At 39.2% G+C, this 17328-nt stretch overlaps 1 protein-coding gene across 6 annotated transcripts in view; it reads left to right on the top strand.

Moving 5' to 3' along the window:
- Window positions 1–17328, top strand: part of LOC145497757 (uncharacterized) — a 123771-nt gene continuing 106443 nt past the window's right edge. For 3 of the 6 annotated variants that reach the window (XR_014050716.1, XR_014050715.1, XM_081477608.1), the window contains exons 1-6: window positions 1–481; window positions 10890–11318; window positions 12264–12629; window positions 13255–13383; window positions 14884–15039; window positions 15765–15789. Coding sequence is in view for 4 of the 6 variants with exons in the window: in XM_081477608.1 (XP_081333734.1) it covers window positions 400–481; window positions 10890–11318; window positions 12264–12629; window positions 13255–13383; window positions 14884–15039; window positions 15765–15789 (1187 nt within the window). In the remaining 2 variants the exon portion in view is untranslated. The remainder of the gene's footprint in view (window positions 482–10889; window positions 11319–12263; window positions 12630–13254; window positions 13384–14883; window positions 15040–15764; window positions 15790–17328) is intronic. The other 3 variants (XM_081477606.1, XM_081477605.1, XM_081477604.1) reach the window with 3 other exon arrangements.

The raw sequence follows: 17328 nt of genomic DNA, 5'->3' as shown, positions 1-17328 counted from the left end.
CACAGCACGGCGAAGGAATGTACAAAGATTTACAACACACGTGCATTATAAGTTCTGTTTGGTGGTGTTCTCGTTGCCGTTTCCAACGCAAACCCCGTCGGTTATGATTTGCCTGGATAGAGTCTGTGTAGAAAGCTAAATCATTTACGTGAAGTCCGAAAATGGTAAGAGGAAAGAACAATTGGCATCGCTTACTAGAAAAAAACTTCTGATCAATATAATTTGCTTTCGTTGACTATTCAGGGCCCTACGTTAGAGTAATTGCTATTCTGAGAACCCCCACGGGTTTCCTTGTCAGCATCTGAACTAAAACACACACACCCTACCTAACTTCATCCAAGCCTTTTTCGCGTTCGAGTATTGTGATTCGTGGTCAGGAACGTTGTTCTTTTGGAAGACATGGTTTTACTCAACACATATTTGACGACCTTTAAAGCATTTATTATCTTTAGGATTCTCTGTCAAGTCTCCAGAGCCTGCAGTAAGTGTTACTGTCTGCATTTTTTTCCCTGCCTTAGTCCCTATAGTTTGAAAGGAGCACTAAGTCTTAATTACGCTACGTTGAATAATTTACCATTCGAACTCAATCAAAATGGATGTCTTTCTCTGCCCGCTCATATTCTCCTTTTTGAACTTGATATTCGCTTCATGTAATCACGTCAAATAGCCACAAGTTCATAAAGACAAATACTCGTGGTTCATTGCGGGTACCAATATGGCCGCCACGAAAATACAATATTGTCCATAATTAAATGCTCAATAATTATTTGATTTGTTTTGTCTGGGGCAAGATGAATTTAATCCTATGCTGTGATTGGCTAACCAAGCGAGCAAGATGGCGCTACCTTGCCCGCTCGGGATCACCCACTTTGACCCGCAAGAAAATATAATATTGCTCCTTTTCCAAAAAATAAATCGTTTACTGCCCAGGCTTGAAGTACCTGGTCAGAAATGGCGATGGTATTATGGTCAGCCATCAGGTGACGGAGATTGTGTTGTTATGTATAAGAACTATGCAGCAGGGGACAACCCTAAGATGAAAGGTTATTTTAACGATTTGCCGTGTAATTCGGGTGGTGCAAAAATAGCAAATAGAGGATTTATTTGTGAGGAAACTGTCGGTAAGGGAAGCCATTTCCATTAATTTACATATACGAAATATTTTAAGAAATGACCAACCTCTGATCTCCACTGCCTAAGTGCCATAAAGCGTTTTAAGAGAAATATGATTCACGCTATCAGAAGAAAAAAAAAAAAATTTCAAATATACGTATTTTTCATGAGTAGTTAAGTGAACTCATGTCTTACCCTGGAAACTACTTCTTCGAACAAAGGCCGCTCATGTGTTTTTTGTGTGTGTGTGTCTGTGTGTGTGTTTTCTTACCCCTGCCACTGTTTTTTTGCTGTTGGCTGTTGTGATTAGTCCAGTCACTGCTAATGTAAAGTAACTGAAAATCTAAAGTTATACTAAGCTCGATGCATGAAGATTTTAGCTTACCTCAAACACAGGATAGAAGCGTCCGCCTGTAAATATGGAGAATCTCGGCCAGTAAGAAGATTGAAAATTCGAATTTTTTGATAAAAAATAATATTTTGTAGCAAATGGTTTGAACCCAGGGGTATCAGTACTTCGTATAGTGTGATTGTCCGGGTGAGGGTAGTTCTGAGAAGAACTGTTGTTGGGGACTAACGTTTCGACAACCTGAGCGGAAGTCATCTTCAGAGTCAAGTGAATAGTGTTTGTCAGTCGGTGATGTTTTTGATCTGGTCCGTTGAACTTGATTGGTCAGTTTAGCCATGATAGTATTGGCTGAAAGACTCATGTAGGTTTGTCATCAGTCATTGTTCGGTTTCGATCCGTCTATTGTTAGTCAAATTAGTCGGTTTTTCGTCCGTCTATTGTTAGTCAAATTAAGTCGGTCTGTTAGAAGTCCGTTTGTCGGTTTCGTTTCCGTCGTGGATAAGTCTTTTGTAAGGCGGCGGTAGTTGTTGACGAATGAATGAATGAAAGACTTTATTAAAGTGTCAATAGTATTCAGCTAAAAAAACTAATTGTTGACATTTGTTAAGAGGCGCTTGTTCTAGGGTAGTGTACCAGGTTTCCAGAGTCAGTCGTTGAAAATAGTCTGTACTGTAAGTTAAGCACTGAGCAGAGTCCCAGTCAATGTTGTGGTTTGTCAGTTGCGGAAGAACAGCAATGTGACTGTTGGCATCACTATTTTCGTGGCTCGTTTGTGTTCAGTCAGTCTCGTGTTAAGGCTTCTGCCAGTCCTACATAGCTTTCCATGCAGGTGTTACATTACCAAGCGTCCCCCCCCCCCCCCCCCCGCCCCACTTTCTTTCTTTCTTTTTTTTTTTTTTCCTTTAGCCTCGAATGTGTTTCCTGATACTGGGTCCGTCCGCCGGATTGAAAAAAACAAAAGTAAATAAAAATCAATCAATAAATAAACAAATAAATAAATAAATGAATAAATAAATTACAAGAAGTCTCTGAATAGGAGGCCTGGTACCCAAGCATCATTGCTGTGGAGCCTGGAAACAACAAGACATGAACCGGAAATCAATATTTGGTTGATGTTATTGTAAAATTTAAACAACGTAGCACAATATACTGTAAAAAAAAATGTTACTGGTTTTGTTCCTGGTTTTCTCTATGCTTAATACTATGCTCATGTTTGAGATTAAAATAATTATTTAAAGTGAAAAATGGCTTAATTACGTCGTTACATTGTTTTTTTTTTTTATTTTGAAAATGCCAAAAATTTGGGTCGGTCGAACGAAGCTAAATGGAGAAAAAAAAAGAAGATGGCCTAAGCTAAGAAAAGCAAATAAAAAATCCTGTAAGTAAGAATACAATATTTTCAAATTTGCAAATGATCAATCATAAGCGTTCTATTGCTGATATATAACCAAACATCAAGCTAATTAAGGCATGATGTTATGTCGATAACTTGACCTATTGTAATCAAGGCACACATTAGGTAATCCGATGGTGGTCTGTCTGTCATGTGACAAAACAGCCAATCATGTTGATGGGTGTTTTGTGTCCGCTAGTATAAAGGACTGATCGCATTCTCAAATATTCCCTTCTGCTTTTATGATAACCGTCACAGGGAGTATATCTCTTGGCGAAATTTTTTTTTTTCAGGCAAGTTGTGGAGATATTTTGTTTTACATTACAATGTGTCATCCTATAATTTATATTCCGGGGCATTCATTCATTAGACGTTTAGACAACTTCGTTGCCGCAAACCCTAACCTTAACCACTAATTCTTGTTAAATAATGTTGCCACATTTAAGTGGCGTGGTGTTGGGGGTAGAACTGTGGCCAAGACGCTGCAATACGACCTCCCTGTGGTCACTTCATTCGCCCCAGACATAGTTATTTTACAGCTGCGAACCAATGATCTTTCTCGGCTTGATCCTTCAGTCGTGGGTTCTTCCGTCGAGGAGCTTGTTACCATTCTGCACGACACGTACAACGTTAAGCTTGTTTGTGTCTGCCAAACCCTTTTGAGATCGGACCCTTAATTCATCGCGCGTATCCGCGCGTTTAACAAATATTTTAAAACGTTCCTCGAGGCCCTCCCTTATTTCTTTTTCTGCATAGGGACATAGGGGATTTTGGAATGCATCCCAGACTGATTTCTCCCTCGTAATGGTGTCCAACTCAATATTTTTTTTTTTAACGCACGAGTTTTATACATCTCTCCGTTATGTTCCTATAGATGCACTGACAGTTACAATAGAGCTCCAGCTGGCATAAACTCTCTATTTACCAAACACTCATTGTTGAGAAACCACAGAGATAATCTGAACCTCTATGTGCAATGCCCCAAGAGTGACTTTTTTCCGATCTTCCTTCTCACATCGTGAGTCTGTTCTATGGAATAACTTACCCCAATGTTGTTTCTTTTAAATCTGCTCTTTAAGGAAAATCAGATATTTTAGAAAAAAAATTACATTTAATGGAGTGCAGGGAACAAACAAAGAAAGTGCTATCACATATTATAATTATTATTACTATATTACATTACTTGGATTAGAACATTGCTTTCCCTTGAGATTTTAAGGTGAGTGCACACATGTGTGAGAGGCTCCAGGACACCTTTCCACAAAGTTCCAGAAGGGAATTTTATTGATGACTGCCGCTTAAACGTTAGCCAAGCTTGTGTGCGTTAATTTTAGAGCACACTTTTATTTTAATTTAGGAGAAAGTGCATTTTTTAAATACACATTCGCAGACCAAATATTTTTTTTTTAATGTCTTTATACAAAAATAAGTTAGAAGTGAAGCGAAGGCGAAACAGTTTGTATATCGTGAGTATTTTACGAAATATGTTGGAAAGGATCTTTATGGAATTAGAGATTATTGAGATACATTGTACTCTTATAAAAAAAAAACAGCAAGGGAAATTAGTTATATTTTGAAATAGTGTACGTTTGATAGTTTTATAAATAAAGTTGTTCTTAACATATTATTATTGTTATTATTATTATTATTATTATTATTATTATTATTTTTGTTATCGTCCTCACGTAATGCTTGCTTAGAGTCCTTAGGGCCGAGACCATACCATGGTCCTGGGGCACTAGGGGATAGCCAGTTTTTAGCTTGATAGCACCCTCCTCAAAATGTGTGCTGTACCTAGTCTATCCGCGCGTTCAACGATCGAATGAAAATACGAGAAAATAGAGGGCTGTGAGCAATCTAGTATTGATCCCAACACTGGAAATTGATAGAGGCCGTTACCGGTCAGTGTAAAGGGGAGTCAGTATTGAGACTCTACCCTGGGTTCTTTTGTTAACTAGGACTAGTACAAACACAGGAATCGAGAAAGATACCCAATTTCGAGGTCAGTAAGATTCGTAATTCAAGATGCTAGCGAGTCAAGAGGGAACTCCGAAACACTTCAAGTCATCTGGAGTTAGAGATCAAACCAAAGGCAAACGAATGGGTATAGCAGCAGCTGTTCCTCCAAAACATGTTTAGGTGGAGTTCAAACTATTATACAAATAAATCCAGCAAGCTATAGTAGTTTTGGGGTATAATAATGATAATAATACTGTACACAAATAAATCCAGAAGGATGCGTAATTTTCGGTTACAAGATTTGTTAAAAAGGAACCTTTTAATGCGGGTTAACAATGGGGTAAACCGGAGATTTACCACAATAGACATTTACGCTCTTCCGCTTTCGGTTTCTGGGCACTGTGGCTTTATGATCTTCTCGGATAGACTCCCAGTGTCTTTCTATTTTGAATACGGAAAAAAATAACAGTCCTGGAAAAAAAAAAACATTGCTACTAATTTAAAACACAGGATACATGCTTTTGATCGCTACGGAGGAATTTGACAACATATCAAAGTGGCTATGAGCCACTCAACTTGAAAAATGGATCGTCTGTAACCGGGGCAATTTTGTTGCCACTGAACTGAGTTTTTAATCCGCAGGGCATATCATTTATATTTCGGGATATCAACATAAACAAGACGAGTCTGAGGATTTTAGCATTGTTGAAAACCAAGTTTTGGTTTATTGCAATGCAAAATGTTTGTCACAATATTTCGACTTTAATTCAGTGTCGTGTAGTTATAGATCAAAGCAACTGCCTACAACCTGGATTTTCCAAGTTAAAAAGAGCATTTTTCGTGAAACTTATATGGCATTGTCTGACTTCCGCTGTTCACTAGCGCCGGGAAGCATGCGCAGATCAGGTAACCAGTGGTTACTCTTCCGTAGTATTTTGTCTTTCAAGGTTTTCAAATACTGACAACTATAAGATGATGAATCTCTCCAAGCTGTCTCTGCTGATTGCAATTGTGGTATTAACTGAAATTTTCCATTTTAGAACGGGTAAGTGTGGACGCCTAATGACTTGCAATTGTGATTGCCGGCGTTTGTTCTCTAGGCGTGATATGCAAAGCTGCAAATGACCTTTGTCACCAGAATTTGTCAAGTGTTAGAAACCGATTATCAGTCGCTATAATGTGGGGTCCTTTTAATGAATCTGTACCAGATTCATTGCAAATTGACCTAGACGGATACGCGCCTTGTCCATGGTATCATTAATACGATTTGTCAAAAAGGAGCATTTTATAAGTGAGTTAAGAGGGAAGTTAAATGTCTGGCTCCCGCTAACTGTTCCTCCGAACTGAAGACATCAAGTCACCTGAAGCCAGAGATCGAACATTATCCAAATGAAGGAAGTTTTGGGCTATGATTTCGTCAAAAAAATTCTGTGGAAAGCGAATTACAGTGGGATAAACTGGAGATTCAGCACAATAAGCATCACGAACTTCCGCTTAGTCGATTTCTGGGAACTGTACCTATGTGGTCTTCCCGGCTAAACTCCTAAACTACTTCCCTTTTGAAATGCGCCGAGGGAAATATCTTTGAAGTTACGTTTTTTCTGGCTTAAAAGACTCGATATCTGGTCGCTAACGACAAATTTACCAAACGAAAACGACGTTTTCGAGAAACGTGACAGTGGCCGCCGACTACCGCTGTTCATCAGCGGAAGCAGGTTAAGTGTACAGACCTCACTCTTGCCTTGCGTCTTAAGTTTACGTCTGATGACTTCGCGCTTTTCCCAGAGCGAACACTCGTCTCCTGGTTGGCTATTATGTTGGTCTGGCGATGTATCATTATTTTATTTCATTTACATAAGTTCTAACTACATCCAGCTTCGTTAATACTCATGACCGAGTAAGAGAAGTTCAAGAATAAATTCGTCGTTGTCGCTAGTCCATTTTCCTTTCTGAGTTTCTGAGCGTGGAAATATATTTTCTTGGCTTAAAATGGGAGATGCGTCAGCAGCACACCAACAGAACGCAGGTCACATTCGGCATGCCACAAAGTCTCTCGCTATCGAAATTAATTTTTGTAAAATCCGTTTGTACAAGTATTTAAAAAAGATATAAACAAAATCAAATTTATCGCAGCATTAAGTCTTAAGGCGCCATTCTGTTTAAATGTACTTTCCTCTTCGTGTGCCACAGCTGTAAAGCAAATCTCGTTTCAGTTCATCTGGGGTCTTACATTGTAATTTAAAAGAGTTACGGTCTACGAAAATGTCTCTCATCGTCATCCTTTTTTGACCTTTTAAAGCTGAAGTTTAAAGCCTAACTCGCTAGGTTTACTAACTTACCTTGGCATATATAAAACAAATTACAGTATTTATTATTACGCTGCGCAGTTGTATCAGTTATTATCATCACAATTATTTAATAACTTCCCGTGTATCTCTGCTATGCCAAATTACTGATATCGTGCAAGCGCGAACATCGTTTATCCTTCATTCTCGTTGAATTATTCTGAATGATCTATTTTGGCTCGCGGCAGTTTGAAGTAACGTTATCTATTTGTTTTTATTACACTGCATATTTTCGAGTGTTTCGCTTTTACAGTAGTAGTTGCGTGTTCGCTCTAATGTTGACAAGTTACTTCCTGAGTGGCTAAAGCGCTATACCTTTAATTAAGTTGAATCTGACAATCAAGAGTCTTTTCTTGTTTTGCTTTTGTTCAGTTTCTTTTGAGCTTCGCACGAGCTGAAACATTTCATTTTTGAGGGGTGAAGAACATATACCGTTTGCGTTCACGATAGTTTCTGAAATTGTTTTATGCAGTCTTTCTACTAAGTTAGAATGGGTAATCCAATGATGACGAGTGAAATTAGGAAATAATTTCACGCGCGTTTTGTCATAATACTGATCATTTTCCGAGCCTCTAATTTCACGAGCATACCACGGCAAATGACGCTTACAATCGTGAGTTTTGAATTGTTTATTGTATCAAGAAATTTCGCGTTATACGTTGCTGTGGCATTTTCATAATTTTAAGCCTGGTTCTCATATGCCGCCGACATACCTGGGACATAGCCGCCGGCATGGCCTGGGACACCGTTGCGGCATATGCGAGCATTTATCGCCGAATCATAATCTATCCCAGGCATTGACCGCCGGCTTGCCTACGGAGTTGAGCTGAGTTCAGTTTCGCAGGCAAGCCGGCGGCTGTCGGCGGTTGTCGGCGATGAAAATATTTTTTGTGAACATCATCTGCAGACGCAACGTACTCCAGTAAGACGATTCGATCCATATTTACGGGTAAAATTGTTGAAACTTGAGCAATTCGATTTGCATTTCGCGCAAATTTGAGTACGTCGCGTCGGCGATCCATCGCAGATGCGTCGGAGACCCACTGGGACAGATCGCTGAACGTTGTCAACTGCAACCGGCGACTACGTCGCAGGTACGTCGGCGGGATATGAGAACCAAACTTTACACGTAAACTATAAATTAATGTTGAAAGTTCGCGCCAATTTGTCACCCATGGTATTAGGTATTTTACTTTCTTTGGCCTGGGGATCTCCTGCAGTGTAACTTTAATTTGGCGCCAACGTGTAATTTCCGCAGTAATGTAGGTTAATAGACCAATTTCGATGTATTAAAATTCAGCCGAACACTTTCGATACCACTAGCCTGCGAAAGCAGATGCATTTCTGGCTGACGCTTGTCTCCGTCGAAAATAACGTCTGCGAACCCGAGCCAGGAAACGATTTCTGTGACGTAGGAATTTTAAGCCAATCACAGCTTAGCTCAAGTAGCCCTAGAACTACTGTGCGAGGTATTCGCTGCGAGGAGCACTCGATTTTCATTCTATTATGGAATCTGATTGGCCAAAGAGAAACAGAAGTCATTACGTGACAGAAATCGTTTCCTAGCTCGGTTTCGCAGACGTTATTTTCGACGGAGACAAGCGACAGCCGGAAATACGTCCGTGTTCGCAGGCTACGATACCACTTGCTTGGTGCAAAATCGAATCGTGGAGAATCTCTTCATAGCTGGTTTTCACATGACGTCACTAAAATTCGAACTACAAAACTATTGATCTTCCTGAGGTTTTACTTAAATGAGGTATAAGAGCGGCTGAAAACCAATATTCAAACAAATTTTTGCTCCGAATGGGTTCTTGGTTTTGTGATAAACTACGCTTGAATTTCTAAGCTTTTGCGTGACGCGGCATTTACATGACGGCCTAGAGGGCTGTCATGATGGTTAAAAAAAGTGACTTATTTCGGGGAATTTGGCTATCTGAACAGTTCATGTCTTAGAAAAAGTATTATTTTAATGTTTTAGAGTTCCTCGAGGGATAAATTCACGCTTTTGTAGCAAAACTCAGTAACAGATGTTTCTGTATGTTTCCGGCCGCCATGTTGATGCCCATCCGTATGGGCACCAGCATGGCGTCTCCATACAAATCTCTATAAATTTGGGTAAAAAATTTCTCCGCATATCTCGCATAAGAAAAATTGCTGTGACCAGAATTTTGGCGAGAGTCTTTGCATATTTACCTTCTTTTATTTGCCAGATTCTGGACTTTATCTAATGCCCGGTTTTGATTTTTATTTTGATCCATTTTGAATGGCGTGACACTGAAAACCAGCAATAGGGCTCTGTAGGGTCTTGTAGAACTAGGTCATCAGTATGCGATTTTTAGCTGAAATCGAAATATTTACTCTGCGGTTGAAGAAAGGCGATGAGGTTAACGAAAATTTAAAACAGTCTCCTTTCATTAGGCCTTAGGAAGAATGGAAGTCAAAATACCATGCAAACTAGAACGTGAGAACGTAGTCGCAAAAATTGGCCTTAGTGTGTTATCAAGAAACTTGCCGGTAACAATTTATGTATTTTATTATGGATATATTTCTTTTCTTTTCTTTTTTTTTTTTTTTTTGTCGAGCGTGCCACATAACCTTATCAATTTGGCTTTTATCCTGTGTTCATTTGCCAAGTTGGTGACGACACGGAACAAAACTGAAATGTAAAACGTGAGTACAATACTTTGTGGGGTAAGCAATTCTTGCAACTGTAATGAATCTGACAGCAATAGACTCCCCCATGAATGTCTAGCTGTTATTATCAATATGTATAAACGGTCGAGGAAAAATCAGAATACCTTTCAAGTGCAAACGCTTACGAATTCAAATGTATATCTTATGAAGAATCCAGCGACATTTATGAATCCAAAATATTACATCCTGTTGTTTATATGTCACCTAACTTAATTAATTGGTGTATAATATGTAATTCGGACATTTAGTGATTAAAAAGTGTATTGTTTATTGATTTAGCAGAGTTCCTGCTTATCCTGTGCCCAAAAATATATGGCGAATTTCCCGCATTCTCACAAAGGATTTTTACATCTTTTTTTTTTTAACATTTTATTTCATTATTTCAGTTTTTTCTCGTTTTAATATTGTAAGAAAATTGTTTGATCTGGCGTTGTTTCTTATTTACAAGCCATAATATTGGGGTTCAGCGACGAGCTTTCTAAAAATTTCATCGACGGGATCACAGAAGTGAAGCATGAAGTATTTTAAAATAAAAACATGAATAAGTTTACTACGGTTAATTGAATGTCTTATATTCAGCGGGGTAGGGGGGTGGCTACTCTGTAAAGTTTTATACTTGGATGCTCCGCCCCGAGGTCCAACCCCTTACCCTTTAGCAAGAAAAGGTACGCCTTTCATGCAAATGCTACTGGAAAAAGTACCCCGTTCCCTTACCTTCGTGAGAACATTGCATCTCTTTTTTAAACTCTTGAAATGAAGTTATGAGGTAGTGCTTAGTAAATTAAATGCTACTGCCGTAAGGTGCGTCTCTTCGAAATATTTTGAGGTCCCTTTTGAATGCCTAAAAGACAGATTTCTCTACCCTTTGATATACGTCAACTTGTGAACCCCTTAAACTTTAATATACCTGAAGCCTGAACAAGGTACCCCTTTCGGGTGAGCCTACTCGTATAGGCCGTCGTAGGGAGCACCCCTCCCCCGGTACGAATGCTTGACTAGTTTACATCTTTGTTCGTAATTTTCTGTTATATAGGTGAAACCTTTAAATGGTTCAAAGGTGGCTGTTCCAATTACACATTTCACGCGACATCTACCCCTCTTAATTGGGAGCAAAGCAGACGATTGTGCAAGAAGACTGGACTTGGTGATCTTGTGTCTATTGAAAGTTACGCAGAGTGGAGCTTCTTGAAAGACACTATTTTAAAGTTGACAGTAGCTGACCAATATTTTATCGGTTTGAAAAGAGATTATCGGTCTAGACAGTGGAGATGGTTAAGTAACAAGAGCACATCTCAGAAAGATCTTCCTTGGGCTAGAGGGGAACCGAATGGTGAAGGGAATTGTGTAGCTATGTACAAGGATTATCGGAAAAATTATGGAAAGTATGATGACTTGGATTGTACATCACAACCAAACCCTGGGTATATTTGTGAGTCTCCTGTCGACGGTTGCAATCAAGAGGGTAAGTCTTGCACATTCCATATATACTTTAAATGATTGTTTTAAACATTTTTTCAATCATATAACCTATCTTCGATGTGACGATCCGTACTTCCACAAGCAATGAATCGATTTCCCCCTTGCGTTTGTCCCTCGCGCTTTTTTTTTTTTTTTTTTTGATTATTCGATGATGAGATCTTAATCGTCGTAGCCTTAACGTCGTCAAGACAAAATGTATGTTCATTGAAACCCGACATAAAATATCAGTGCTCCCCGACATTAATCTTGCCAGATATAATATCGACCTGTGAATATCTCAGAGCGTTGTCTTGCTCGGGCTTCAAACACTCAGTACAAAACATCATCATATGGAGTGGAGCACTGTCTCTACAGTAAGTTAACACAGTTATAATTAACTTTTGACAGCCTCGAAATGAAATTTCAAGCAAAGGGAAAAACATAATCAATACCCTAGTTTTCCATACGCAAGCGTAGTGTATAATCATTATGGTAAACGCTAGATTGCTCGCAGGGACATGCGACTCGTCAACGTACCCGTCGACTTCCGCACAGCGGAACCAAATTCATGAGAGCCACCCCCAAAAAGATAATGACAGAAAAACTATAAAATGAATATACTGAGAGGCAACGGCAATACGTTACAGGATAACAGAAAAACGTAGAACCTAAATACTGCGTTCCCTGAGTATTGTGAATTTACTTGTTCATGTCAATTTTCCATGTTTTGTTTCAGTAATTATTTAAAAAAAAAAACGGAAGTTTACATAGAAAGGAGAGTTGTTCTTGCTACACCTTTCAAAATGACACGTCAATGTCGTGGCCATAAGCAGTGAGCTCTTGTAAATTTAACAATAAGCAGATTACCCCAGTATCCCAGTCTTTGTCGGTTGATTCATTTTCCAATCAAGCTTGTATGTTCTTTCATTCCTCTTTCTATGAATTTCAGATGGAGATAAGCGATGCTCTTGCTACACCTTTACAAATGACACGCCACTGCAGTGGCCACAGGCAGAGGGCAGTTGTAAATTTGACAATAAGCATCTGGTGGTCATGGAAACAGAGCGAGAGTGGGAATTTATAAATAAAGAGATTCAAACTCGGAATAGTGGCAAAGAAAATGAATGGAACATCGGTTTGTACAGAAACTTGACAACTAACAAATGGACTTGGATCAATGGCAAAAACGTAACTATAAACAAATGGCAGAAGGATAAGCCTCAAGACAGTGATTTTTACGCTGTGATGGCCAAGGGATCGTTTAGCAGCATCAAGGGAAACATTAACAGAGGATGGATTTGTGAGGAAAAAACAGGTATGTGAATGGGTCTATATCCTCCACCACTAGCAATCAAGCCCATCTCATTGCCCCCTTCCCTCTCTCACACCCACCCCCCCACCTCCCACCCCCATCCCTGGTCTTCCTCCCTCTGTCTCCTCTCAATCAAACACTGTGACAAACCGACAAATACGCGACGACTACTGGCGAGACATGGCACACGGACACTGACCACACTCGAATACTGACGAGTACTTCCGAAGAAAATGCCATCGACTCCCGTATGGAGAAACTAATCAGTGTCGGTCACGGTTAAATGTAGGCTCCTGTTGGAGCACAGGCGCAAGCCGCCTTTTCACCAGACCCCATCTCGCCGGATCGTTTCGCCCTTCGCCGCTCGCGCGCATGACTCAAAGATGAGCCTGAACAAAGGACATGTAAAGGTGAATTAATCAACATGACACGAGCGTGGGACAAAGAAAAATTCTGAGTCCCCGACAGGAATCGAACCCATGACCTCCCGAACACCGGGTGTTCATCTTTATTAACTTAACAGAGGACATGTAGTTGTAAAATGATTTCTATAAAATAAAAATCGCTGATTTTGTGAGTTCGTTTTGTTTTGTTTTGTTTTGTTTTGTTTTGTTTTGCCACCCAACAGATAACTGCCAAGGAGTCTGTTTAATTCATAATCCAGTGCCAACGACCTCAACACCACCTGGAACTACCAAACCCACCACACAATGGCGGCTGGACTCTTCAACTGTGTATGATCGCACTACTGCATCAGGTTAGATTTTCCAAAAACATGTCCGATTTTCTAGAACCATGCCCACAGATTTGAGCCCCTTTTTTCCGTTAGCTTGTGATTTTTTTCCTCAAGTGGGGAGGGGGGGGGGGGAGGGGGGAAGGGTGCTTTCCTGATGGAAGCAGCTATAGAGCTTACCTAGCATAAAATGTAGAGAACGTCTTGCTACTATCTATTTATTATTATTATTATTATTATTATTATTATTATTATTTAGCGCTCCCCACTGCCCCCCCCCCACCTCTTCCCTGCTTTTTTTTAAATTGGTGAGCCCACGCTACACTCGTCTGAATTTCAGTTCGCTCGGTTACTCTGACAAGGAGCCGACCGATTAGCGTTCTATAACTGCTGTCTAAAGGAAGTCTGCCCGAGGACATCATTAAGTCCAATGAAGGTGCAAGTCTAAGGATTTGCTAGCAAGTGTTGTCCATTATTGTACATGAGAGGACCCTGAGAAGTACTTAAACGGGACATCATGTAGCCCCGTGGTATTAGGCCGTTTGCACAATGCGACAATGTTATGCTTGCTTTAGACAGCAAAGAACTTTAGCCACATCAATTGAGGGCCTGGACATGCAATGGACTAGACATTTCTAGTTACTCCATAGGGGATGGCTTTGGAGCAATGGGTGCGATGGGCACTATTACGTAACAAATATATGTGATTATCTGTAGGCTTAGAGTTTATATCAGTTTGAATGTAGTATCAACAAGGCTGGACGTGAGATCCAAAACATCGAGTGAAGTAGGAGAGTGTACAAGGTTAAATTTAATAGTGGGATAAAGAGAGTTGATATATTGCGTGAATTCAAGTATGCGTGAATTCAACGTCCTTAAGGCGCATTCATGTACGGAGCACTATATACTCCCGTCTTCTCGGGCTTGAACCCCGAGGGGTCTGGAACGGCTAACACTTCAACCTATTGCGTTCTCAGTCATAGAGAGCAAATCAGAGATAGTTACACTGTCAAAGCCGAAGTGTTATTTCTCTGGGTGCACACATTTGTTTGCAATGTAAATTGTGTCATCGATTTTCTTATAATTATCTTATTTTTCTTTGTTACAAATAGCGCGTTGTACACACATATCTAATTTAGCCCAATTACGTTCGATCAGTTCACGCTCAAGGTTAAATGTACAGAGTGGTTTTCGCTTAACTAAAGTGTCGAACGTATTCGCACTTGATGTGGTTTTGCATTTTTTTTTCCCTAAAAGACTGCCTTAAGAACTTGCGTCACTTTCTCATCCAATCAGAAGTAAAACCAAAACCAACCCTAAATCCCTCGCACACATTTACCCGAACTTAGTGTCAACTGTATGTATTTGTTTCGAGTACTCATTGGTTCACTAGATTGTCTGTTTTCTTTGTTATGGGCTAAAGTAATGACTTTGGTTTTGGATTCACGACACTCCATTAAAACCGCTGTTACTTGCTTTAAATCTCCTTCAAAAAAATGTAAAGCAACTTTTGTCACTTATTAGATCCTAGCAGAGACCCGGAAGGAGGGAGGCAGGCTTACAACAAAGATAACTGCTCCTCAGTAGTGATAATTCTTGCGTCGTTAGTAGCAGTATTGTCTGCTGCGTTGCTCATTCTTGGTGTATGTTTCTTATCTTGGCGAAAGAAACAAAGGAAAGGTAATTTACTGTCTTACCTATATAAAATGTCAGCAGGGTGCTACTGATATCTGTATTTCGGTAATCTTTAGAGAACGTTTCACATCTATTTTGTCTTTGATAGAGGTACTTTGCTACTAGCTCGTGATATATCTTTTTTACGCATACTAGTAAAGACTTTGTGTTATCACCTTCATAAAATTGATTCACGCCTTTTGTAACCATTATCACTCCTGCATGGAGTCTTGATTAACACTTTTCACATTATTTATCATCTTTCCGTTATATTTTCTTTTATTTTAGTTTTGATTTCTCTCTACTATTGTACTATCTTGTATTATTTCTCCTTATTTTTTTTTTTGTTTACTTAAAAATTATTCTGCGAGCCGTTGGAATAACTGTTTTATTAAAAACGCCCCCAAAATATAGAAAGTTAGACTAAAATAAAAATTAAAATGGCTCAAAAAATCACGCGCACGCTCACCATGTTTGTGGAGCATGGTATAACCAATGATGGCTAAGCTAATGAAAACTATAGAATTGCATTATCCAATGATCCAGTTTTTAATAAAATCGTATATACCCTAGGGAACCGATGATAAACGTCAATGTGCAAAACTCGAGCGGGAAAATTAAGGGAACGCTCTAATCACATATTGGAAGTGACGGACCTGGGTTACTTTATTTTGTTACCATTGTCCCTTTTAATAAAACTATTTTCTAACCGCTCATTATGTCTTTACCAGATGTAAGAAATGCAGCCGGTGTAAGGTAGGTCACCTGGAGTGCTTAGTAGTGCGTATATAATTTCAGTTGTAAATATAAATAGAAAAAAAGTCCCGCTAGTTTTATGTTGCGTTGTGGCTAGAATAGTAGCCTCTGTCTCAACCGCCCTAGTTATTATAACTAGAACATGTGCATCCAAAAACGTGTCTGGAAAGTCAAGTGTGAATTGATATCACTAGACCATTACAAAATACCTCCAGGTTGGGCGGGGGTGAGGGTAGTCACATGCTATATTGATTGGGAGGGGCGAGGCCCTCTGCCTTCAGAGTTTAATTTCTCTAAAATAATCTAAGCACTTCTCATTTCTGTTAGACGATTGAATCAGGTGCATTTACGAAGTGTAAATTACATGCAATTGAAAAGGAGACTTCAGTCCATACTGAGACTAGATGCTCTAACTCGAGCTTCGCACCGCAATATCAAATCGTGCTTTACGAAAACGCGTATTAGATACAATAAAAACAAATTAAAGAATCAGGATATTTTAGCAAAAGATTTCCGCTTAGATATTTACTATTCAAGTTGCCTCGTTGAGTATGCTCCTAATCCAATCGCAAGTTGTGAGTTTAAACCATTTTGGTTCAAGAATCAAGCACAGCTGTCTACGCACTTATGGAGAACTTGTTTGCAAAGAATTTTCCATATATATACATAGATATAGATATAGATATAGATATAGATATAGATAGAGATAGAGATAGAGATAGAGATAGAGATAGAGATAGAGATAGAGATAGAGATAGAGATAGAGATAGAGGTAGAGGTAGAGGTAGAGGTAGAGGTAGAGGTAGAGGTAGAGGTAGAGGTAGAGGTAGAGGTAGCGGTAGCGGTAGCGATAGAGATAGAGATAGAGATAGAGATATAGATATAGATATATATTTTTTTTACAACTTATGGCGATTAGATTGTAGATAATAGCAGAAATTGTACAAAGTTCGTTTACTGGTCGTGTTGATCCGAGTAAATTGTGCAACTGAACATCTTTGCCGTGTTGCGATCTTAAACCCTTTTCAAGAGTCTTATCTCCTTTGGAGAGCGAACAGATAAACTCTTTAGCGAAAACAACTGCCCCATAACGAAAACGAAAACGCGTATTAGATACAATAAAAACAAATTAAAGAATCAGGATATTTTAGCAAAAGATTTCCGCTTAGATATTTACTATTCAAGTTGCCTCAATGAGTATGCTCCTAATCCAATCGCAAGTTGTGAGTTTAAACCATTTTGGTTCAAGAATCAAGCACAGCTGTCTACGCACTTATGGAGAACTTGTTTGCAAAGAATTTTCCATATATATACATAGATATAGATATAGATAGAGATAGAGATAGAGATAGAGATAGAGATAGAGATAGAGATAGAGATAGAGATAGAGATAGAGATAGAGATAGAGATAGAGATAGAGATAGAGATAGAGATAGAGATAGAGATAGAGATAGAGATAGAGATAGAGATAGAGATAGAGATAGAGGTAGAGGTAGAGGTAGATGTAGAGGTAGAGGAAGAGGTAGCAGTAGCGGTAGC

The sequence above is a fragment of the Orbicella franksi genome, chromosome 9, assembly GCF_964199315.1.
Source record: "Orbicella franksi chromosome 9, jaOrbFran1.1, whole genome shotgun sequence".
Taxonomy (NCBI): domain Eukaryota; kingdom Metazoa; phylum Cnidaria; class Anthozoa; order Scleractinia; family Merulinidae; genus Orbicella; species Orbicella franksi.
The sequence above is the reverse complement of the archived record's forward strand: the minus strand, read 5'-3'. Positions and strand labels throughout refer to the sequence as shown.